The following is a 25120-nucleotide window of genomic DNA, read 5'->3' on the forward strand; positions in this document are numbered from 1 at the left end:
TGTTGAAGGATCAGCAGAGCTTTATTTTACTGTAAAGGAGGATTATTTTATTAATACCTACCAATCTAATTCAGCTGTGGAGCCACGACAGGGCAGTAAAAGACCCTGTATGTTGCCAAACCCTGAACTATGGGGTTATTACTGCATGTATTGGCACATATGCTGGCTTCAGTAAGTGAGCACTCATTATATATTTGGATACAGACATGCATATCGCTGCTGTCAGAAGAAAACTTTGTATCTCCATTTTTATCGATTTTCAGTTTTTGATATAGTTTGAAAACGCCTGTTATCCTGTACATTGTGTGTCAATTTCATGATGAAAGGACTAAAAGAAATGACCCAACGTGACTTGGAAAGACGTCTGGTTCCATTGACCTACATTAAAAGTAAAGTAGGTTTTTTCCTTCTCCTGTAAAGTGACCATTTTGGAGATGCAAGGTTTTCTTCCGACAACAGCGATATGGCGGTTTGCATGTCAGGTATCTAAGTGATAACACCCAATCTAAACTTGTCTAACTAACAGACTACCCTGCTGTCAGGGTAAGGTCCACTAACTTTAGTTGGTAAGCGTTTCGTTTGGTTGGAGGAGTGGTGGTGAAGGAAACGAGAGAAAGTGAAGGAGCAGTCAGTTGTGGTGGCTTGTTGGAGGCCCAGTTTAGTTGATGGCCCTGGGAAAGAAGCTGTTTCTCAGCCTCGAGGTGGAAGCATAAGTGGTCTTGTGTTTGTAGTGCTGGGGTGGTGCTCTCTGTTACGCTAGACGGAATGACAGGCCAGGTCCTGTTCTGATGACTGGCTAATGTTACTAGATTATAGTGGCTTTGCACGGCTCTTTGTCATCATCCCTACAGCAAATCTGAACTTGGAATTATTTTGCAATCTCCTGACAGTTTGTCATGGCTTTAGGAGAAATATGTTATACTTCAAAGTGCCGTAGCCTGTCTTTGTTTGGAGGAATGAGACTTTTTTTTGTTATTTTACTGTCTATGCCCGCAGGATAGGGAGAAAGGAGAGTTCTCAGGGAATGCACACCATCAGTCTTGTAGCTCTGGGGGACTTTTGTAGCTTCAGCTGTATTGATTGATTGACCATTTGGGTGGTGTTGTCTTGTTTTGGGTCTGTCATGTTTTCCTCCCAACCGTCAGCCTAATCTGTGTTATAATGGATCTGGTGCCTGTCCTCCAGTCCCAGGTCACAAGCACTGTGCGCCCCGCCAGCATGCTAGCGAGGGGTCAGGCTATTTTAACACCAGCCCACCAAGGAACACAGCTAACCCAGATTCACACAAGATAGAGTGCGAAGGAGAGAGGATGAGCGAGAGAGAGAGAGAGAGAGAGAGAGAGGGGTAAGAGCCAAAAAGTGCGAACTGACGGCTGAGAGGAAGTCTGAGCTGTCGTGTTATTTTCTTCGTGTGGATATCAATTATGGGGAATTTGTCGGACAAAGCGGTGAGCAAGAAGAGGTTTCTCAGATCTGCTGACTCCCTGCAGAAGCATCTGCTCTCAGACTATACCGACTACAGCGACTGTTCTGCCGTGAGTTCATCTTAGCTTCTGTAAAGTTTGGAGAAGGGAAAGTGGTTTTAGAGCAAGTTATTAAATCTTGAATTAGATTAATGGTATCGATTGACAATAACTTCAATGAATTGTGCACTTAAAAAGTACTGCATAAGTTTTGCGTTATATTATACATGCAGTCATTCTGACAGATTGCAATACATTACAGGAAACATAGGGGGCGATATATGACCATAAAATATTGCCAAAAGATAATTTTTTATATATATATATATATATATACCACCTCCTTATCTCTATGCTCCATTCGCTGTATAGGTGTAGGCCATCTGTTTTTCTGATACTTTGTTAGCCCCCTTTTACCCTGTTCTTCAGTGGTCAGGACCCCCAGGGACCCTCACAGAGCAGGTACTGTTTGGGTGGTGGGTCATTCTCAGCACTACAGTAACACTGACGTGGTGGTGGGGTGTTAGTTTGTGTTGTCTTGATACGAGTAGATCAGACACAGCAGAGCTGCTGGAGTTTTTAAACACTGTGTCCACTCACTGTCCACTCTATTAGACGCTCCTACCTTGTCAGTCCACCTCATAGATGTAAAGTCAGAGACCACAGCTCATCTGCTGCTGCACAGTTGGTGTTGGTCGTCCTCTAGTCCTTCATCAGTGGTCACAGGATGTTGAACTATTCTCAGTCCAGCAGCGACACTGAGGTGTTTAAAAACTCCAGCAGCACTGCTGTGTCTGATCCACTCAGACCAGCGCAACACACACTAACACACCACCACCACGTCAGTGTTACTGCAGTGCTGAGAATGATCCACCGCCCAAACAGTACCTGCTCTGTGAGGGTCCATGGGGGTCCTGACCACTGAAGAACAGGGTAACAGAGTATCAGAGAAACAGATGGACTACAGTCTGTAACTGTAGAACTACAAAGTGCAGCTATACAGTAAGTGGAGCTGATAAAATGGACAGTGAGTGTAGAAACGAGGAGGTGGTCATGATGTTAGGCCTGCTTGGTGTGTCTGTCTATATATTGATTATACAAAAAAATATTAGTCGCAGCCCTGCTTATTTGTTGAATTATGTGGACGTAGCACCTGTACCTGTTCGTCTGTTCGTGATCATTCTCACCACTACCACCATATCCAACATCATCATCATCATCACCATCACCATCTTTCTCAGTGACTCTCCTGGCAGTCATTACAGATGACATCATAGCTCGGTCATTACGGCCAAATGCCTGGCACAGTGCCAAGACAAACAAGACGACTCCCTTGAACGCCACTATATTGACGGCACTCACAGACTAGACAGGAGTATTGGCTCTCGTGCATCGCAGCCTAATGCAAAGATAAACAGCTCATCTCTTTTTAACATCCTGCCTAGTGCTTGTTAGCTAGGCTGATCTATTACAGGTATCACTTTGGATGGAGACAGTGAAGCTCCTGTTTTGTTTTTTTTATCCGAGGAGTGCTCCGTTATTGGATTCTCAGGCCGTTGCCGGTGAAATTGCCCGCTTTATAGTGGCCATTTATAATGCTGTGACAGACTGTTTGCCCACCTCGGGCACAAAGACTGCAGGGCTGTTGTACCTGGTCCCTGCGCTACCCTGTCCGAGTGGTGCATAACAACGAGCCTTGTTCTCAGCACAAAGCACAAGCTCTCCTAGACTCCGACTAAAACTGCCGACTAAACGGTTTAGTCAGTAATACTCATGCTGCTGTTAATGCAGGGACGTGAATAGCCACCACTTGGCGCAGTGGACAATGCATCATGCTAATTGGTGGCTACTGGCTTAGAATCATTCTAAGCCACGTTTGCATGTGTAGTTGAGCACTTCAGGAAAACGCTAAGGCAGATTGCAGCTCTGCTTCGGAAACATTTCAAAAGAGCCTGATCATAACAAAAGGTCCCCTGTGGCACCGCAGGGGGCTGGCATGGCCCTTTTTGGCGAGATTGTAATATGAGCGGCTGAGGGTCTTTAAGCTGCAGGTTAGCGCTTTTGGTTGCGCTGATTTATGGCCTTATTAAGGAAATCATGATGAAATCATGAGGAGACGAATAAACGGAGAGCGGCTGCAGAGAAATTGTCATTGGGACAACTTGCCCTCGAGTTTCTGATGGCCTCTTATTCATCGCTGTCTGCCTGTTTAGCTCATTGGGGTCGGCCTGGTCTGTTAAGGCTCTGTGTTTGACTTATGTAATCGTTCTGTCAGGAGAACGTAACCAAAGGGTCCTTGCAGTCGTTGTTCATATTAGTGAAGTGGCATCTGCATATGTAACGCTGTTGTTACAGGAGAAGGAAAAAAGATGTAGGTTTTAATGTAGGTCAATGGAGCCGGATGGGTTATGAAAATGAATTTTGGTCATTTATTTGATTCCATTCATCATGAAATTCACACACAATGTAAAGAGTGAAGGTTTCCAATTATGTCAGAAGCTGAAAAATATAACATGAAACTTGGCTCGCTTGCTTAAAATGGCTACACTAAGCACAGTAACTCTCTTAGAGACGAAAGTGAATAGTCATAAGTGCCTCTGACTCAGTGTGTGATGTATTTTCATGTATTTTTCCTTTTTTTAGTGGCTTTTGGCTTTTATTTCATTCTGTTCTCTTGTTCAGCTCCTGGGCTGCGTTGGTCTCTTTCAATTTGGAGCCTTAATAAAAGTTCTAAAGGGAATTTAGTACTTAAGTAGTTTTTGTACTTGGTACTTTGTCTCTTTACTCAAGTTGATGTTTGGTAGCTCATTTTGCACTTGGTCAAAACTTCCTCGATGCTACATTTACCTGAGGGCTTTTTGCCTTTACCTACGTCCAGAGAGGCCATGAGCTGTTGCTATAATTTTCTGGACTGTTATCTTGAGATATTCATCTTCAGATTGCTATCTCGAAATAACCAGATGGGTAACTTATTTTCAAGATAGCAATATAGTTATATTGAGATCAAAAGACAGTTAGCTTGTTATCTCAACATAGCAACCTTTGTTATCTCAAGATAACGAGAAGTAACTTGTTATTTCAAGATAACTTTGACCTCTTGGGATAATGCGCTAATTAATTTGTTATCTCAAAATAACAATCCAGAAAATTATAACTTCCTCATGCTATAATTTTCTGGATTGTTATCTTGAGATCTCAAGATAATTAACTTGTTATCTCGAGGTAACAACTTTGGTTATCTCAAAATAACAAGATAAGTAACTTGTTGTTTTAAGATAATTTTGTTATCTTGGGATAATAAAGGTAATTAACTCGCTATCTCAAAGTAATAATCCAGAAAGTTGTAAATACCTCATGCTATAATTTTCTGGATTGTTATCTTGAGATATTCATGTTGAGATATTTATCTTGAGACTGTTATCTTGAGATAGCAAGATGAGTCACTCATTATTAAAATGACAATCCAGAAAATGACCTCATGGCTTGCTTACTTTCATCATGCTGTTTGTGGTTTTTAACATAGTTACTCAAGACATGCCTATAAGAATTTGCCATTTAAGAAAATCCGCTACATTTACATCATAAAGAGACGATTAGTCTAGATTAACCCTGCTAAATGAACAAAGGCACACGCTGGCCAGAATGAAAAATGGATCCATATCTGTTGTAATTATGCTTTCTCGCATGCTATAGTAGCACCGCATTAGTCTTCTGAGGGAGATTTTCAGGGTTATAGGCTGGGAAAAACCCCTCTGGTGATGTATGAAGGAACTACAGCTGCTCTGGGGTGGATTTCCGAGGACTTTTCTTCATTAGCTGGTGAATGCAGATGAAGGCAGATAGCTAGGATTACTGCTAAGAAGTTGAATATCTTTCTGCAGCCTGTAAAGATCCAGACTAGACCAGGGATGAACACTAATGTGGAAGGTTTTAATGAACACAGTGCTATCACTGCTATCAAATACAAGAATTATAAACAAAAAAGCAAGAGAAGCCTAGTAAACAAACAAACGGCACACCATGCTAAACTAAGCCAATAACAATGGGCAAGATATAACAAGGAGAGAGAGAGAGAGAGACGGACGATACAGAGGAGAGAGAGAGAGAGAGAGAGAGAGAGAGAGAGAGAGACGATACTGCTACTCATTAAACAGAATTGCAGGTTAAATGCTAGATAGCACAAGAGGCCATGGTAAGCCTTGTGAAGGTGCAAGGCAAAAGTAGTGAGGAAATTTCACGACTGGACTTGTTGCGCAGGTGGCGTCCGATCACGGTGCCACGCTGGAACTCACTGAGCTCCTGAGAGCGACCCATTCTTTCACTAATGTCTGTAGAAGCAGTCTGCAGGCCTAGGGGCTCGGCTTTATACACCTGTGGCCATGGAAGTGATTGGAACACCTGAATTCAATGATTTGGATGTGTGATTGAAAACCTTTGGAAATACAGTGTATAACAAGCTATATATCTATTATAAATGCTTTCAGATCATCATTATAATGCAAAGAATGGAAAAGTCAAATGACACAAATGATGATAAGTGAAATTTTGTCTGATACTCCGGTGGACCATTGGTGGACCACCCAGAAAGCAAAACGCCAGTGGACCTGCCAGATTCCCATCAGCGGGCCGACAGTGGTCCACTAACCTCTTGCTATCAGAGTAAATCAGTGGCTAGCAGTCAGACTTAGTTGACATACCAGGGATTTCCAATGGCTGTATGGTGTATGTCCATAATGCTTGCTGGGTATTGTACTAAGGTACATTGATGAATGAAGACATGAAAACAGAACAAAATTATGAATTCTGTCAAACTTAAGAGGTTTATAATGCTGCTCTGCAGAAAACAACTTAACACAACGTCTATTCTATTGCATTTTTAGGCTGAGATGACCACCTTCAGAAAAGCAAAGTAATGGGGTAGACTGTAGAAGCTGTTATGCATTTATTATTTATTAGAGATGCTGTTCTAAGCACACATTGATCTGCAGCACATCCTGGACTCAAACCTGCTAATGAGCACATCCTAGCATATTGCCATTTTAGCTTCTGGCAGCTCCCAAGGTGTTCCTATGTGTACTAAACCACATTGATTCAATTGGACATGTAGTGTCCGTGTAGTGGCCTTGCAGAATGTACCACCCCAGAGAACTCTTAATCTCCTCTGCCAAGAAAAAGAAAGGCAGTGTTTAAGTATTTATTGACATGGCCTGAGCCAAAGCACGTAAATCGTGCTCAAATGATATAAGGATCACATTGAGAGACGATTATCAGGTTTATCATCATCCTCACTTGCTATCTAGTTTCAAACCACTCTTAACTGAAAGGAACTAAAGCCTTTAGATAGACTTGTTATGAACACTTAGAGATCTGCAGTCAAGATTGACGTGATGCCATCACATTATTACATAGTTGTAGTGGTTACATTATAGAAAATTTAAATTGAGTTTGAACTGGCGGCACGGAGGTGCAGTGGGTACCACTGTCGCCTCCCAGCAAGAAGTGCCTGGGTTCGATTCCCCGGTCGGGTAACCGTGGTCCTTTCTGTGTGGAGTTGGCATGTTCTTCCTATGTTTGCGATGGTTTCCTCCAACATGTCCATGCAGTCAGGCTAATTTGCCCATAGGTGTGAATGTGTATGTCTGTCCAGGGTGTGTCTCTCTGGTGTCCTGTCCAGGGTGTGTCCTGTTTTCCACCCATTGACTGGTGGGATAGGCTCCAGCTCCCCTTGCGGCTCAGAATGTGTGAATTTAAATTGTCAAAAATGTAAAGGATTTTCGAATAATTGTACACACAACAGTAACTCCCGTTCAAATTCAAATCACAATAAAATATATCTTTTACTTACAAGCACAGACGTCACCATGCACAGCTTACTGCTTCTAATTGCCGTTACAACAGATGCCTCATTTAACGTCTGAGACAATTCTGTTGTAAAGTCACAGCAGAAAATTCCATTAGAATGCATTGTTTTTTTATTCCTCGGCTACGAACTCTGTTTTCTTTTGCTATTTTAATTAGTAGTGATGGCAACAAGACATAACAGTGTAACAATCATGATTTATGGTGCTCAGAAAAACCTCTGCTAGCGTGTAACTCAGGCTCATAGTTCACTCCCAGTCTGGATTAAACTACGGCAAAGCTAATCCTCACATTCTCCTTACAGGACCAGAGATGACTCCCTTGACACTTCAGATCACTATGAAAGATGTAGCAGACGCTTGCGGTCATTATTGCAGTTAGCAGCTAATCTAGTTGCATGTTTGGCTCCCACCCAGCATTTCTGAAGCTTAGCAAAGGCCGGCCGCAGTCACACAGTCACACAGTGTGATGGTACAAACCACCACACCCTGTGTTTCCTAATGAGTGCTATGCTTCGTCAGAGGCAAGCAAGCGTTCCTAAAGTGGGCCCGCGCCTCCTGATTAACCAGACTTTCAAAGCTGACTTTCAAGGACGTTAGTTTGAAGATCACACGCAAGCTCGACCTTGTTTCTAAAAGAGTGGCTACCTTAGAGACCAGCCGTGTTAGTGAATTTCTTTCGAAATAGAGGGCCGCTGGAGACCAAGGTCAGTTATTTCCAGCTGTTTCATCATGAACAGTCTTAATGAACTTGAGATCTGGCATCCTCTACTACACGAACAAATGGCATTCCTTTTACAAACAATACACGTTTGGCAAGACTTGCGCTAACACAGAATACTGACCCCATGTGAACGATTCATGTTATCTCTACTGTCATGGATGCTGATACAAGTACGCCTCTGTATTACTGACCCCTGTGCAAAACTACATTTGATTTCCTCTTCATTTCTCCCCCAGGGAACATCCCCCTTACCCAATATCCCAGTTGTTCAGTGGCGTGAGAGCAGGGCTCATGATAAGCACAGGCCAATTTATTCCTCTCCTCTGCGCCCGTGTTGGACCCGGGCAGGCCTCCTAAACCCAGCTGAGTCCAGCACACTCGGGGCTGGCCTGGCTTTGTTAGCAGGGCATGGGAAACTGCTGTTTGTCCGAGCGCCACACGGCTCTTTCACGATATGGCCTGCAACCTCTAACCTCCCCCTCCGCCCAGGGCGTCTTCTAGCAGACAGCAGACAAAGGACAGTGGTTTTTGAAGGAGTGGGGCAACATTTTATTTTGTTGTGGTTGGAGTTAAAGCGGTGGTTTGGCCAAAAAGTCAGATTTTCTCAGTTTTATGCTTCACCTAAATATAACAGTGGTGTATTTTGCGTCTGAAGTTTGCTTCTTTAGTTTTGCAGCAGAGCGCTGAGGCTAATGTAACTGAGAAATAATGGAAGCTATAATAATGTCTATGACACTCTGTGACATCCAAATAATGGACAGAGTTCAGGCCTTGAGCTATGGATCATACTTTTATATCTTAAGTCTTTTTATATAGATAAAACAATACACTGATCAGTCATAGCAGTCTGACCACCTCCTTGTTTCTACACTCATTGTCCATCTTATCAACTCCACTTACTGTATAGCTGGTCTTTGTAGTTCTACAGTTACAGACTGTAGTCCATCTGTTTCTCTGATACTCTGTTACCCTGTTCTTCAGTGGTCAGGACCCCCACGGACCCTCACAGAGCAGGTACTATTTGTTTGGTGGATCATTCTCAGCACTGCAGTAACACTGACGTGGTGGTGGTGGTGTTAGTGTGTGTTGTGCTGGTACGAGTGGATCAGACACAGCAGTGCTGCTGGAGTTTTTAAACACTGTGTCCACTCACTGTCCACTCTATTAGACACTCCTACCTTGTCAGTCCACCTTGTAAATGTAAAGTGAGATCAGCGCAACACAAACTAACACACCACCACCACGTCAGGGTTACTGCAGTGCTGAGAATGACCCACCACCCAAATAGTACCTGCTCTGTGAGGGTCCATGGGGGTCCTGACCACTGAAGAGCAAAGTATCAGAGAAACAGATGGACTACAGTCTGTAACTGTAGAACTACAAAGTGCAGCTATAAAGTAAGTGGAGCTGATAAGATGGACAGTGAGTGTAGAAACAAGGAGGTGGTCATGATGTTACGCCTGATCAGTGTAAATCATATATTTTAACCATTAATTTGCATGATGTTTATTCGTGAGCTGTAAGCTTCCATTACTTGTTGGCTACAATAGCCTCATAGCTTCAGCGCAAGACTAAAAAAGCTAATTTTGTGCACCAAAAACTTCTTTGTGTACTTCTTTTTTAAAGCTACATAAGAAAAACATCAATTTGTGCTGCTGAACAGGCTTAGATCGCATTAACAGTGTTATATTTGATGGAATTGAGCCTTGACCTGTTGGCTTTGAGTGCATACTGAACGTACCCTCATACAAATTGCTGACCTCTCCTGCTGAAAGCAGACTGTCAGTTCCCATTTGTGACACGTTGTGGGCTTCCTGTGCTTCTTTGCACGCCACAGACTGCAGTTCATGCTTAGGTTCCATATCATGTGGTTCAGTGGTTGTGTCACTGCTCAGGGCACAGACAAGGCAAGTCGGGAAGTGCTGGAGCTTGATGCCTCTCTGTCCCTGGGGCATGCGGCTAGACCCTATCGGAGGTCTGCAGAACACTCTGGATCCTGCTTAGCTCGCAGCAGCAATGTCGGCTTGAAAAGAGTCCGCAGCTCCTGGTTGTTCAGCCTGTGTGAATTTATTAAAGCTGTTTTACTTTTGCTTTGGGGAACAAGGACTCGAGCTGGGGGCAGAATTCCTCCAAACATTCTCAGCGAACAGTCATCAAACCTTCGCATGTGCACATTTTACTTATCCTATGGTTTAACCTCCTAAAATCCCAACCTTATTACATACTAAGGCTTTTTATTCAGTAACTAAAGGGGCTTCAGTACAGACTGGCTGAGTCATTCTTAGGTCATGGAAGTGTGTAATAACATTTTTTGGGCCTGCTGGCAGACCTCAGCCTTTTAATGGGTTATTTAGGGCTGTCAAATGATTAAAACAATGAATCATAATTCATCACATTATTTTATGTTAATCTCAACGTATCCCATTTGTCTTATTTGCTTATTAATTGTGTAATATAATGTTGAACCTGGTTCAATTTCAGCGACTTGGACCATCTCAGCCGAATGTTTAACTGCAGTCCATCTGTTTCTCTGATACTCTGTTACCCTGTTCTTCAGTGGTCAGGACCCCCATGGACCCTCACAGAGCAGGTACTATTTGAGTGGTGGATCATTCTCAGCACTGCAGTAACACTGACGTGGTGGTCGTGTGTCAGTGTGTGTTGCGCTGGTCTGAGTGGATCAGGCACAGCAGTGCTGCTGGAGTTTTTAAACACCTCAGTATCACTGCTGGACCGAGGATTGTCCAACCAGCCACCAGCTCCCTGTGACCACCGATGAAGGACTACATAATGTATAGCAAGAGATGAGCTGTCGTCTCTGACTTTACATCTACAAGGTGGACCGACGAGGTAGGAGTGTCTAATAGAGTGGACAGTGAGTGGACACGGTGTTTAAAGGCTCCAGCAGCGCTGCTGTGTCTGATCCACTCAGACCAGCGCAACACACACTGACACACCACCACCACCACATCAGTGTTACTGCAGTGCTGAGAATGACCCACCACCCAAATAGTACCTGCTCTGTGGGGGACCATGGGGGTCCTGACCACTGAAGAACAGGGTAAAAGGGGGTAACAAAGTATCAGAGAACATATCAGAGAATATGAGAGACTTTGTCTCCTTTAGGCCATGCTGTAGATAAAGAGTGCAGCAATGTACTGAAAAGGAGTGTGTGTGTGTTTTTTTAGGCTGTGTTTGTCATCACACCCTTCACTCACTTGTGTGGGGGAAGTGATGTCATTTGCGTGGGACATCTATGACTACTCTTGTCTCCTATTTACACCCAGTCTAAATAAATAAACACACTTCCTCCTGTCTGTCTGCCTGGCAAGGTTTGCCTCCCACAGTGGTGGGCTCCAGAACATGTGCTTCAGTTTACGCATGTATGTAGTTCAGAGCGGAGGTCTGCTGGCGTTTATGGCTTTTTAGTGCATCCGTGAAAAGGTATGCTACATTTCTGCGCGCTTTGGGGAGTGTGGGAAGATATTTTTGTGGCTTTCTCTGCGTAATATGTGCTGCATGCCTCTTTTTGTGGGTGTCCTTTGGGAGTCGACTGCCCCGCTGCAGCTGTTTTCTTGCTGCGGATGGTTGAGAGTTATCCCAGTGTGCTGTACCCCAGAACTTAGTCCAGAACACAGACTGCATGTTCATTAACCATATCTTCCCTAACATCTGACTAATGATCCATTCAGTCTTGTTCACTGTCCTTTTCAACTCATTTAAATCTGCCCAGAGGGTAGCTGGTGAGCATGTGTGTCCATAGCAAAGTGGCTTGGCATGTGGAATCGGAGCTTTCTGTGCTACTGTATGGAAGAAGCTCAGTGCTTCCTTTATTGTTGGATGCACTGTGAGAGCTTCTAAGTTTCATTCAGAGCACAGTGAACTTTTTATAAGCTGCATTTTTGATCAAAGTGACGTCTGTTGACCACCTCCTTGTTTCTGCGCTCATTGTCCAGTTTATCAGCTCCACTTACTGTATAGCTGCACTTTGTAGTTCTACAGTTACAGACTGTAGTCCATCTGTTTCTCTGATACTCTGTTACCCTGTTCTTCAGTGGGCAGGACCCCCATGGACCCTCACAGAGCAGGTACTGTTTGGGTGGTGGGTCATTCTCAGCACTGCAGTAACAGTGATATGGTGGTGGTGTGTTAGTGTGTGTTGTGCTGGTACGAGTGGATCAGACACAACAGTGCTGCTGGAGTTTTTAAACACCTCAGTGTCGCTGCTGGACTGAGAACAGTCCACCAACCAAAAATATCCAGCCAACAGCGTCCTGTGACCACTGATGAAGGACTAGAGGATGATTAGTTCATACTCTACAGCGAGAGATGAGCTATTGTCTCTGACTTTACATCTGCAGGATGGACCAACAACTGCCGTGATGGTGGTGAGTTAGTGTGCGTTGCTGTCCACTCTATTCGACATGCCTGCATCGTCGTGCTGAGAATGACCCACCACACAAATAGTACCTGCTCTGTGAGGGTCCATGGGGGTCCTGACCACTGAAGAACAGGGTAACAGAGTATCAGAGAAACAGATGGACTACAGTCTGTAACTGTAGAACTACAGAGTGCAGCTATACAGTAAGTGGAGCTGATAAAGTGGACAATGAGTGTAGAAACAAGGAGGTGGTCATGATGTTAGGCCTGATCGGGGTATTTGTGTACAATACAAAGGTTTTCTGAATACAATTAAACCCTAAATTATGTAAGTATATAATTACTGTATAACAGTATTATCACTTATCCATCCGCAAAACCTCTATTTCGGTTGTGCTCTACTGAACGTGATGAAAAAATCAGGGGCTCTGACTGTCAGTTTTTCAGGGATTGATGGTAGAGCTCCAGAAGCAGAACTTAGGCTCCTATATTAAGTTTAAATGATAGATAGGCTGGAATGACTCATATTGATTTTGGTGCCTGCCACTAAAGCAACTGCATTTCATCATCCGTCCAACAATAACTACGGCTAATAAATGGCCTCAGTCCCTCCCTCGTTTTGTGTCTTCTCCTTGTCCTCTTATGACTCTTGGCATTGTGTCGTCAGTGGACAGGGGCCCAAAGTCTAAAGTCGGAAAGACTCAGAATAACTGGAACAGTGGGACTTGGTGAGAGATAAGGATGATTGGTTGAACATTGATTGTTTTCCACCTGTTTACATTACTAGAGTTATACCTTCAGTACAGGATAATGGTCTTGGCTTGTCCTTGCCTTGTACTTTGGATCTGCGATTAGTTCTCATGTCATGTGCGACCTGTAGCTTCTCTGTTTGTGATTAGGATTTGATGACTATGTGGGCATAGGAATCTTTCCTAACACTTCTAATGTTTCGCCAACACCGTTTTATCGTTTCTTCTCTGAACTGTGCAGAACTTATTGATTGTGTCGCGGGTCCTATTGAGCAGTGAGGTTCTACATGATTGATTGCAGGCTGCAGTGTTTTGTCTCTCTTTATAGCGTCTGGGTTATCTTTACTCCCGGGCATTTTGTCTCCTTTACAAGAATTTTCAGGAAGCGCTGGGTTTTCGGGAACTGTTCAGAGAAATATCTGCTCTGTTGTAGGAAGCTGAGAATTAATTGTATTTTCTCTGGCCTTCCTTTTTGTAGATTTTCCTGATATAGCCAGCAACAGGCACCCACTGTGAATTCATGTGAATTCATGTTCATGAGAAAATTTAGACATGGCAGACACAATGCGGTCCACGTAAGATAAACAGGCTTAGAAGTCCTATATATATATATATATATATATATATATATATATATATATATATATATATATATATATATATATATATATATATATATATATATACAGTACTGTGTGAAAGTCTTAGATGCCCAAGACACATTTTCAAAATCTATTTATTTGTGTAGTTTGTGTTTATTTGCTGACAAAAGTCTTAGTATTTGAAAAAACAAAACATATAGAATATTATTTAATAATGATATTATATATATATAATATATACATATATATATATATTAAATCCAAACCACCTCTCCTCGAGGAAGCCCAGTATTATATGTAGTTATAAAGCAGCTCCTGGTTTGACCAATCAGTGCTCAGTAAATTGAGCTCATGATGTAATTGATGATATTAATGAGTCTCTGTGGCGGCTGTGAAGGTGTCAAGGAAAAATATGGACCGGAGAAATTCTTGTAACTTTTTATTGTTTTTATGTTGATTTGAATTATGAATACGACTTTATTCTAATGTATATTGTGATAAACTCACTGCTGAGGTCAGTTGTTTAAATATAAATGTTTATGTATACAACCCCATCTCCAGAAAAGTTGGCATGCTATAAAAATGAAAATTAAAACAGAATTCAATGATATGCAAATTATGCAAAACATTTTTAAAGGACAATACTACAAAGACGACATGTCAAATGTTGAAACTGAAAAATGGTATTGTTTTTAAAAATATATGCCCATCTTGAATTTGATGCCAACCACACATTCCAGAAAAGTTGGGATGTTTGTTTCGTGTTTACTGCTGTGTTTCATCACCTCTTCTTCTAACAGCACTCTGTAAGCGTTTGGGGACTGAGGAGACGCTGCTGTACTTTTGAAAGTGAAATATTTTCCCATTCTTGCTTAAAATTTGATTTCAGCAGCTGAACAGTTCGGAATCTCCTTTGCTGTATTTTTCATTTCACAATTTTTTCTAAATGTTTTCAGCAGTGACAGGTCTGGACTGCAGGGAGGCGAGTTTAGCGCCTGAGCTCTTTTAATATGGAGCCCTGCTGCTGTAATACATGCAGAATGTGGTTTGACATTGTCTTGCTGAAATAATTGAGGTCTTCCCTGAAAAAGACGTCGTCTGGATGGCAGCACACGTTGCCAAAACCTGTATATATTGTTCAGCATTAATGGTGCCTTCACAGATGTGCATGTCACCCAAGCCATGTGCACTAATGCCCCCCTATGCCATCATGAACACTGGCATTTGAGCTGTGCACTGATAACAAGCTGAGTGGTCTTTAGCCTGGAGGACACAGTGTCCACGATTCCCAAAAACAATTTCAAATGTTGATTTGTCGGACCACAGGACACTTTTCCAAGGACACATGCCAATGGTATCAAACCTGCATTATAAGAAATGTTTTTGATTTCTTGTTATATTTTTAGGCAGTTAATCTAGAGCTTGGCTGTCACTGGCCACAGTCTTGTCCTGGCAACATCTGGCCCTTAGCGTCACTAAGCATTGCCTAGCCACTAATTTGAAGTCATCTGTCTTACAGCAGGAGTATTCCTGTTCTCAGAGGGCTACACTGAGGGAGACAAGAAAACAACAGCTATAAATAACCACACCAAAACATCGGTGTAAAAACCCTCTCTCCCTGGACGAGAGAAGAACAGGAAAGGCTTGGCTTTTAAGCGTCTATCAGGGAAAGCCTTCTTCAAAAGACTGGATTGAAGGAAGAAGGCCTGAGATCATTCCAATATTAGGAATACAGTGATTGTGTTTCTTTGTGTGTGTGTGTGTGTGTGTGTGTGTGTGTGTGTGTGTGTGTGTGTGAACCAGTTGCCAGGTGTAAGAAACTGAGATTAAACAGTTTGACTGCACTCAGCCCATTTTACACTCTGAAAAATAAAGGTTATAAAATGGATTCATGCTTCTAGGAAACTCCTTTCACTGGTGTAGAACCCGTCAACTGACAGGTTCTTTAGGGCAAAAGTCACCTTTGTGGACACTGAGGCTACGTTCACATTACCAGGTTGACGTGACCCAAATCCGATTGTCTTCCCTGATGTGACTCAGATCTGGTGTTTTCAGGGCTGTGTGGACACAAATCTGATCTTTTCAAATCCGACCTGAGCCACTTTCATACGTGGTCCTAGATCGGATTCGTATCCGATTTGTCTCAGGTCGGAATTCATGTGCTTTCTTTCCACTGCGCGTGACCATCATTCAGCGTTACCCTGGCAGCAGCGCCAAACAGACGTTAAAGCCTGTAAACGGTGGAAAAGCAGCTCATCTCACCTTCTTCTCCTCCGTCTCGCTCTAATAATGAAGCTGAGAGCTGATCAGAGTTAATGATCTTCTCAGCGAAGCTCGTTCTGCTCGTTAGTTTGTGCTGATGATGCAGTGATTCAGTCACGTGACGTTACTGAGGAGGAGGAGCTCATGTAGGAATAAAACATTGTGTCTTTATTTTTGTCGTTTTTTTAGTTTTTGACATAACGTGAAAATCCCTGTTGCCCTTTACATTATTATTATTATTACATTATTACATTTATTGCCCTTTATTATTGTTAAAAGTCTTTTTGCCTGTAAAGTTATCATTTGGTAGATACACAGCAATATACTACAGTGGTTTTGTGCCTGCGAGCTGCACACCCGCTGGGCTGTGGTGGAACTGCAACTTTCTTATGCAAAAATTAGCTACAGTACAAACATTTAACCAAATGGAATTTAATCATGCCAGATGTTGATTGTTTGCAAAAATAATAGTTCAGCGTTATGTTAGTTACGTTAATATTTTCAGCTCAAGCATAACGAAACGAAGGAAATACAGCAGTGAATACGGTGCTCTGGGCTTCACCCTGAGTATCCACAGCGCTGGGCTGTTGGCACATTTCCAAGGATTATAACAAAACAAATTTGGTAATAATTTGGGTAATAAGGAAGTTATGGCTGGTTCCATCTTGACACTCATCGTCTCTCACTACAGGTCAATTTGTTCACAAGCAGATCATGACCTCTCCAACGTGGCAGATGTGCAGACGTGTCACCTCAGATAGAGAACGACAGACAACGTGACACCTAGATATGGATATCTATGGTTCAAACTGTACTGAGCTGTTCCGTGATCTCTGCTGTGTGTGTTATTGAGTTTTCTGCAGTTTGTTTGCACTGCTGTGGTTTTCCAGATGGATAGCATGTAAAAAATGGCTAACATTTAGGATGATACTCCAGCTTTGACACAAAAACAAAAAACTGTGGCTGATTTTTCTTTACCCTCTGTTGGACCAGGTAAAAAACATGAACTAGGGAGCTCACAATTAGCACCACAATTACTAAGTATCCATTGAATGAAGGTCTCTGAAGGGTAAGGGGGAAAAAATCAAACAGCCACCCCCTGCTGGTTAAAGCTGGGGTAAAGTGTTAGCCAATATTTTATACAGTAGAAGATTTTTTGGGGGTTTTGGGTGTCACGATTGGCCCCTCCCGATTGGCTCCTCTCAGTCCTGTCCATGTGTTCATGGTGTTTCCTTCCCAGTACTGTCCATGTGCTCAGGGTGTTTCCTTCCCAGTCCTGTCCATGTGTTCATGGTGTTTCCTTCCCAGTCCTGTCCATGTGTTCATGGTGTTTCCTTCCCAGTCCTGTCCATGTGTTCATGGTGTTTCCTTCCCAGTCCTGTCCATGTGTTCATGGTGTTTCCTTCCCAGTCCTGTCCATGTGTTCATGGTGTTTCCTTCCCAGTCCTGTCCATGTGTTCATGGTGTTTCCTTCCCAATCCTGGCCGTGTGTTCATGGTGTTTCCTTCCCAGTCCTGTCCATGTGTTCATGGTGTTTCCTTCCCAGTCCTGTCCATGTGTTCATGGTGTTTCCTTCCCAATCCTGGTCGTGTGTTCATGGTGTTTTCTTTCCCAGTCCTGTCCATGTGTCCATGATGTTTCCTTCCCAGTCCTGTCCATGTGTCCATGATGTTTCCTTCCCAGTCCTGTCCATGTGCTCAGGATGTTTCCTTCCCAGTCCTGTCCATGTGCTCAGGATGTTTCCTTCCCAGTCCTGTCCATGTGCTCAGGATGTTTCCTTCCCAGTCCTGTCCATGTGCTCAGGGTGTTTCCTTCCAAGTCCTGTGATCATGGTGTTTGTCGTTTGTCGATGTTTATTTGATTGATTGCTGTTTGGATTCTTTGTTTATCATGTCTGCCCACCCTGCTCTCGATCTTGATTGCTGGGCCCTGGACTGCCTCGATCCTGACTTTGGATTTGCCCACAATAAACTGTCTCCGCATGTACGTCCGCCTCCTCGCTCCTCGTCACATTGGGTTTGGGGTTGGCTCAGGCTTGAAGCTGTTTCAGGCTTGAAGATAGCTGCTTCTGCTGTGTTTACCTAAGCTACTGTATGTCCTTTTGTCCATTTTTGTAAGTAACCTATGTTACATAGTATGAGTCACAACATATGCAGGTCTATGTGAGATTCCTAAACAGCTTGGCACAGCAAGAAATGAACAAAAGTGTGTAGCATGGCTGAAAACTGTACCAGCATACTTACTGAATCCTGATATTTTGGGCAGAGCCATTACTTTAAGCTTTTTTGCAATGTTGCTAACAAGATTGATGACAGGACCATGCCAGGCAGCTAGGCAGCTGATTGTTATCCTGTTTTCTCCAGAAAAAAAAGTTTTGCTTTGACTAACTGCATTAGTGCATCGGGCCCAGAGCTTTGCTATTAGATCAAGCTGTAGGAGCAATAGCATTAGTCTAATAACGTTGATTAAACATGGATCCGTCCCTTGCCTTCGTTCCAGTGGGTTCAGTTCAGAGGAGAAGACTTTTAGCAGCCCGTTTGATTTTGGCCTTGGGTTAGCTATAAAGAACATGCCTGTGTATCACAGCCTTGGCACTAATTTGCTTTCAAGGAAAACCTCTAGTGGGCACTATTGATTATTTAGTTAATGCCATTAGCTTACCTGCGCTCATCTGTCTGCATGAGGATCTACTTCTTCTTGAGTATGAAAAACACACGGTGAAGGAGCTTGCGGCTGCATAGCTGACCCAAGGTCACTGCCGATCGATACTGGATCACTGGATCAACTGTGCTGGACTTGTTGGAGCTAAATATCCCGGTGTCATTGTCCTAGGGCCCAGGTGTTAGACACACGGCTTGTGGGCCAGATCAGGCCCGCCACACAATCCTATCTTTATTTTTCTATTAATAGCCCGTTTCATAGTGTGCTGCACTACAGTCCCCAGCATGCATTGCATGGCAATGTGCTCTCTGATGCCCCTACTCCAACAAAAATCTATGGGACAGTGGTTACACCTCAATTCTACGCAATTCTATGCAATTCCACACCAATCATATCACCAAATCATGCATTTCAGCTGCAGTTCAGCCAATATAAACACAACATCAGCTCAGCAGCTCAGAAACTGAGCCCAGGTCTTAATGAGCTTGCAGCAAAGAAAAGATGCCAGGTGTCCAGTTCAAGCAAATGAGACTTTTGGGGACATTTAAATTGAGAATATTTTAAGTGTCCATGTAATATTTCAAGCCCCACCACAAGTGCCTGTAAGTTTTTCTATGTTTTGAATAAACAATGTCCAGTTTGGGTTACAGCACAGCTTTAATTAAATATAATTGATTTTTTTTCTCTGGCCCACAGAGTTGAAACAGCTGTTTTGACTCATGATAGGAGCTTTTCTAGCGCGCACCAAAAGATCTAATTTCAATTTTGCGGCCGATCATAATCTTGACAATCTCGCAGCAACATTCCTGGATGCCTGCTTTATTTTCTCCTCCAATCACTGTTTAGCCACCATTCCCCTATTTTCTGTACATCTGGCAGGTGTTGCTCTCAATTTTCTTCACATTTGAACTGCCTGATATACAAAAGCCATCGACAGAGTAAAGGATGCCCGTTTTCAAAGGCAAACAGCCTGAATTGAAGAAAAGTTGCTGCATCATTGTCGACAATAATCTACAAACTGTCTACTTCCCAGTGGTGGACAGTAACTGAGTAACTGAGTAAATGTAATGAGTTTCTGTACTTTAGTATTTTTGGTGTATCTGTACTGAAGTTTCTCCGTTCTGGGCGACTTTTTCCTTTCACTCCACTACATTTCAGAGTCTAATATCCGACTTTTTCCTCCTACATTTTGAGAAATCTGTCGTTCCTTTTGGTTTCTGTGTGTATAAAAACGTAACATGTCAAAACGAAAGAAGCGCAAAGCCAGAGCACCAATCAGGGCCACTTTGTTTAGAGCTGGTTTTGACCTGTTGGTCATACCGACCCAGTGCAGCACGCGGTTCAACGTCAGCGCAGCAGCGTAAAACTTTGGGAGAGTCTGTTCAACATAAATGATGAACTAACCTAACTTTGTGTAAATAGAGCACAATATAGAAATATGTCCACATATGCAGTCGAGACTGACGCGGCTTTTTTCTGAATTTCTACAAACACCATTTCATTTTATAGTAAATGAGTTTGGGCTGGTTTATGTTTATGAACAGACGCCTACAGATCAACATAGTAAAGGAGCTCATCTGTGATCCTGAGTTTAAAGCCAGTTTTTATTCAACTTAAACTTGGAACTAAGTTATAAATAAATCTGAAACTGAAACTTTGCTTGTGTGTAAAAAGTGATTTCAGAGCCACTCGGTTCTCCCTGATGGAAACTGTTTACCTTCAGTGTTTTGTGCTTCTGATCATTTTAATAGACGTCAGCGTCACTAATTAATGACGTTCTATTAAAAGACTGGTTTACCAAGAGAGACGCTGGAGGACTTTCACCTGAAATGAGTTCATGAAGCCAGTCTGGTTATAAAAATGATAACAGGACATCAGAGCCAGAATTACTCTTTTAGTACTTTTACTTTATACTTAAGTACATTTGAAGGTAAATACTTTAGTACTTTTACTCAAGTGGAGGTCTAAAGGGAGAAACTTCTACTTTTACCGGAGTAATACTTTACCTACTTTAACTCGAGTACATGGTTTGTGTACTACATCCACCACTGCTATTTCCGCATGCGCTATGGCAGTATGCTTTAGCCTAGGATGTTTGGCGGATACGTTTTTTAAGATTACTTGGTCGCTGTTTCTTCACCTTTGTTATTTACATCACTCAGCAATGTCACTGGGGTTATAATGGTCATTTCTTTTTGCCACAATAGCGTATTAGAATATGCTTCATGATTGCTGTATTACTGTCAGCAATAGGCTGTAACCTTGCATCATAGCCAAACACAGAGCATTTGAAAATGTATTCACAGGTCAACACAGTGACTGTCCTTCTAAACAATAAGAACTAAAAATGATGAATAATTTAACTTTACATTAAATTACTTATTTAGCTGATGTAAATGTTTAGTACAAAGTGGTTTTAGTTTTGTTCCACAACCCTTACTATTCAATTTGGGTGGAACATACAGTGCTGTGCGAACGTTTTAGGCATCTAAGCACATTTTTAAACAGTTGACCTCAGCAGTGAGTTTATCAGAATATACATTAGAATAAAGTCGTATTCATAATTCAAATAAACAGAAAAACAATAAAAAGTAACAAGAATTTCTTGGGTCCATATTTTTCCTGGACACCTTCACAGCCGCCACAGAGACTCGTTAATATCAGCAATGACATCATGAGCTCAATTTACTGAGCACTGATTGGTCAAACCAGGAGCTGCTTTATAACTACATATAATACTGGACTTCCTCGAGGAGAGGCTTGGAGATGGGTAAACAAACACACCAACATCCAGAACATCACTATTTATTAATATTCTATAAATTTTGTTTATTCAAATATTAACACTTTTCTCAGCAAATAAACACAAACTACACAAATAAATAAATTTTGTAAATGTGTCTTGGGTGCCTAAGACTTTCGCACAGTGCTGTACAAAAATACACATAAATGAATTAGTAAGTAGCTGTTTTCAGCAGTGATTTGCCCGACTAGGTTCAGTGTACGGACATCATGGTGCTGCACAGCCCTCATATAATCTGCTGTAATATCAAAAATAAATTCCCTGACCACCAAAAAAAGATGGTCAGGTCGAGGCTCCCTGAACGTTTGTGCCCAGGGGCTGATCACTTGTTGATCTACGTCGGGACATAAAACTGTATTTATGTTTTTATTGTAAATCAAATATACTGTGTTTTTATTCTCATGTAGGATTCTCTGACTAAATATGTTCTTATGTTCTCTCTCTCTCTCTCTCTCTCTCTCTCTCTCTCATTATTTCTCTTTCACTCACTTTATTTCTGTCTCTCTCTCTCTTACCCTATCTCTTATTCTCTCCTTACCCATGTCTTTCTCTCCCTCTCTTTTTGCCCCTTCTTGTCTTTCTCTCTCTCTCTCTCTCATTCTTTCTCTTTCTCTTTCCCTCACTTTATTTCTGTCTATTTCTCTCTTTCCCTATTTCTTTTATTTCCCCATGTCTCTTATTCTGTCTTTTCTCTTTCTCTGTTCCTCTTTCTCTCTCTCTGTCTCTCTTCTTTTCCACCCCCACCTGTTCTATCTCTCTCTCTCTCTCTTTGACAATCTCTTTCCCTCTTTTTGCCCCTCCTTATGTCTTTTCTCTCTCTCTCTCTCTCTCTCTCTCTCTTACTCTCCTTCCTCTCTCTCTCTCCCCTTTCTCTTTCTCTCTCTCTCTCACTTACTTTATTTCTTTCTCTCTCTTTTCCTCTCTATATCTCTTTCTCTCTGTATCTCTTTTTTCTCTCCTTCTCCATCACTTTCTCTCTCTTTCTCTTTCCTCCCCCTCCTTATCTCCTGTTCTTTTTCTCTCTCTCTCCTTCCCCATCTCTCTCTTTCTCTTTCCTCCCCCTCCCTACCTCCTGTTCTCTCTCTCTCTCTCTCTTACTCTCCTTCCTCTCTCTCTCTCTCTCTCTCTCCCCTTACTCTTTCTCTCTCTCTTTCACTTACTTTATTTCTTTCTCTTTTCCTCTCTATATCTCTTTCTCTCTGTATCTCTTTTTTCTCTCCTTCCCCATCACTTTCTCTCTCTTTCTCTTTCCTCCCCCCTCCTTATCTCCTGTTCTTTTTCTCTCTCTCTCCTTCCCCATCTCTCTCTCTCTTTCTCTTTCCTCCCCCTCCCTACCTCCTGTTCTCTCTCTCTCTCTCTCTCTCTCTCTCTTACTCTCCTTCCTCTCTCTCTCCCCTTACTCTTTCTCTCTCTCTTTCACTTACTTTATTTCTTTCTCTCTCTTTTCCTCTCTATATCTCTTTCTCTCTGTATCTCTTTTTTCTCTCCTTCTCCATCACTTTCTCTCTCTTTCTCTTTCCTCCCCCTCCTTATCTCCTGTTCTTTTTCTCTCTCTCTCCTTCCCCATCTCTCTCTCTCTTTCTCTTTCCTCCCCCTCCCTACCTCCTGTTCTTTCTCTCTCTCTCTCTGTAGAAGTGTGACTGTTTGCTGAGTCTGGAGGCGTACTCTGTGGAGCAGAAGAGGAGAGTGTGTCAGTGTTTGAGCGACAACATTGAGAAGCAGCTCCAGCTGCAGCGCAGAGAGAACTTCGGCCCACCAGAGCAGGTACACACTCCTTCACTCGCTTCTCTACGCACTCACTCATGCACTCGTTTGCTCCTGTCGTCTGCTGCGCTCCTGTTTTCCGAGGCTCGTCCTGCACAGCCGGGCTCTTGCGTTAATGGTTAGTGTGCAGTATGAAACGGAAACAGGAGGTTTGTGAGGTTTGGATTGATGAAGGATTTTGCTTTCGTGCATCTGAGCTGTTGTTCTGCGCTGCTTCATTCGAACCCTTTAAATGGCCAAACATGCATTACATACATCCTGTAAGGGTAACTCAGTAACATGTAATCCACACAGTTTCTGTATAATAAGCCTTTCAGTGTCATAAGCCTGGGAATAATCATATCATTGATTTGGATTAGACCAGTTAATCGCTGTTGTCTGAAGAAAACCTCATATCTCAATTTTTGACGTTTTTTCAGTTTTTGACATCATTTGAAACTACCTGTTGGCCTTCACATTGTCTGTAAATTTCATGATGAATGGACCAAAAGAAACGGCCCAAAATGACTTGGAAAAAATTCTGGTTCCATTGACTTCCATGAAAAGTAAAGTAGGTTTTTTCCTTCTCCTGTAAAGTTACCGTTTTGGAGATACGAGGTTTTCTTCTGACAGCAGCGTAATGCTTTATATAGCAGGGGCCTGCTGAGAGACTCTTCACTTTTTTAGCTTACAAAAAACAGTTTTGATTGATATCCATGTAATTACTGAATAATAAGCCTTGGAAACCAATGGCTTAAACACTTCATGCAACACTCTTTTAACCCCAGGAGCTGCCAACAAGACCAGGCCTTCATTCCTCACCCTTGCACCTTTAGAAAAATCAGCCAGTTTACATTGTTTTCCACGAAATTACTGAATAATAAGTGCTAGAATGTAAAACATCTGGGGATTTAAGGGGCTAAACTGCTTGTTACCACCTAAAGTCTCGCGCAATGTGTTAACCCCTCTTATCTCATGGACGGTGGCTGTAGGAAATGGAAGTCTAATGATCTGTTGTGGGACATTTCTTATAAATATTGTATCTCCCAGTTTCTCCCGAAGGCCTGAGGCATGCTTTGAGTGCGGTCTTTGCAATCAATAAGAAACCCTTCTGCAGGGGTCAGTTTCTGGACACCACTTAAGCTTTGACCTGGGCGAAAAAGGATTTTGAATCAATGATGCCCATTGACTGGACTTAGCTAATGGAGATTAGAGTAGTTTCTTTGTATCCAGAGTTACTGTTTTTAATATTGTTTTCATTGTGCTGTGTAATTGCTTCCATAATTACTAATTGATGACCACTTAATAGCCACTTAATTAAGAGTTTCATCATTAGATTTGAAGTAGCTTCTGTATTGATGCAGTTAAGTTGGCAGTTCTGGCTTGTTTAGCTATCTGTATGTCTATTTTATTCCTTTCTACAGTCCTTGTGCATTTCTGCATGACCGTTTTCCAACCTCTCCTTATCCCGTAGAATTCCACAGGCTGTTGTGTTACTGTGCCTTTAAGGCTGATATATGTAATTGATCTCTGTTCTGATTGGCTGTCCTCTATTGCGCTAAATACAAAGGAAGTGGGGAAATTTCAGTTATGGACTCGACAAAAATATAGAAATAATGTAGACATTATCTTTTATTGCTTATAAGGAAGACTGCACACAATAGTAAGTCTGTTTACATAAATATGATTATGATAATCCAATCATAATCAGATTTCAGTGGTTATCTGATTATTCAAGGGATCATGTAAACAGCATACTCTGATTTATTACATTGGAGTAAGGTCTGGAAATCGATGTCATAGGTAAGATACGATATCAGGTCCCAGTTGATATTGAGTGTCTATAATAAATGTGTAGTTACACATGAATAACAT

The 25120-nt window shown here is 42.2% G+C and overlaps 1 protein-coding gene across 5 annotated transcripts in view; it reads left to right on the forward strand.

The window, feature by feature from the left end:
* rgs3a (regulator of G protein signaling 3a) overlaps nucleotides 1-25120 on the forward strand; it is a 318323-nt gene that overhangs the window by 158796 nt on the left and 134407 nt on the right. For 4 of the 5 annotated variants that reach the window (XM_017720342.2, XM_017720344.2, XM_017720343.2 and 1 more), the window contains one exon: nucleotides 23135-23266. In XM_017720342.2, coding sequence (XP_017575831.2) covers nucleotides 23135-23266 — 132 coding nt within the window. Of the gene's footprint in view, nucleotides 1-1392; nucleotides 1536-23134; nucleotides 23267-25120 lie in introns of those variants that run through there. The other variant, XM_037533466.1, reaches the window with a different exon arrangement.

The sequence above is a fragment of the Pygocentrus nattereri genome, chromosome 23 (assembly GCF_015220715.1).
Source record: "Pygocentrus nattereri isolate fPygNat1 chromosome 23, fPygNat1.pri, whole genome shotgun sequence".
NCBI lineage: Eukaryota > Metazoa > Chordata > Actinopteri > Characiformes > Serrasalmidae > Pygocentrus > Pygocentrus nattereri.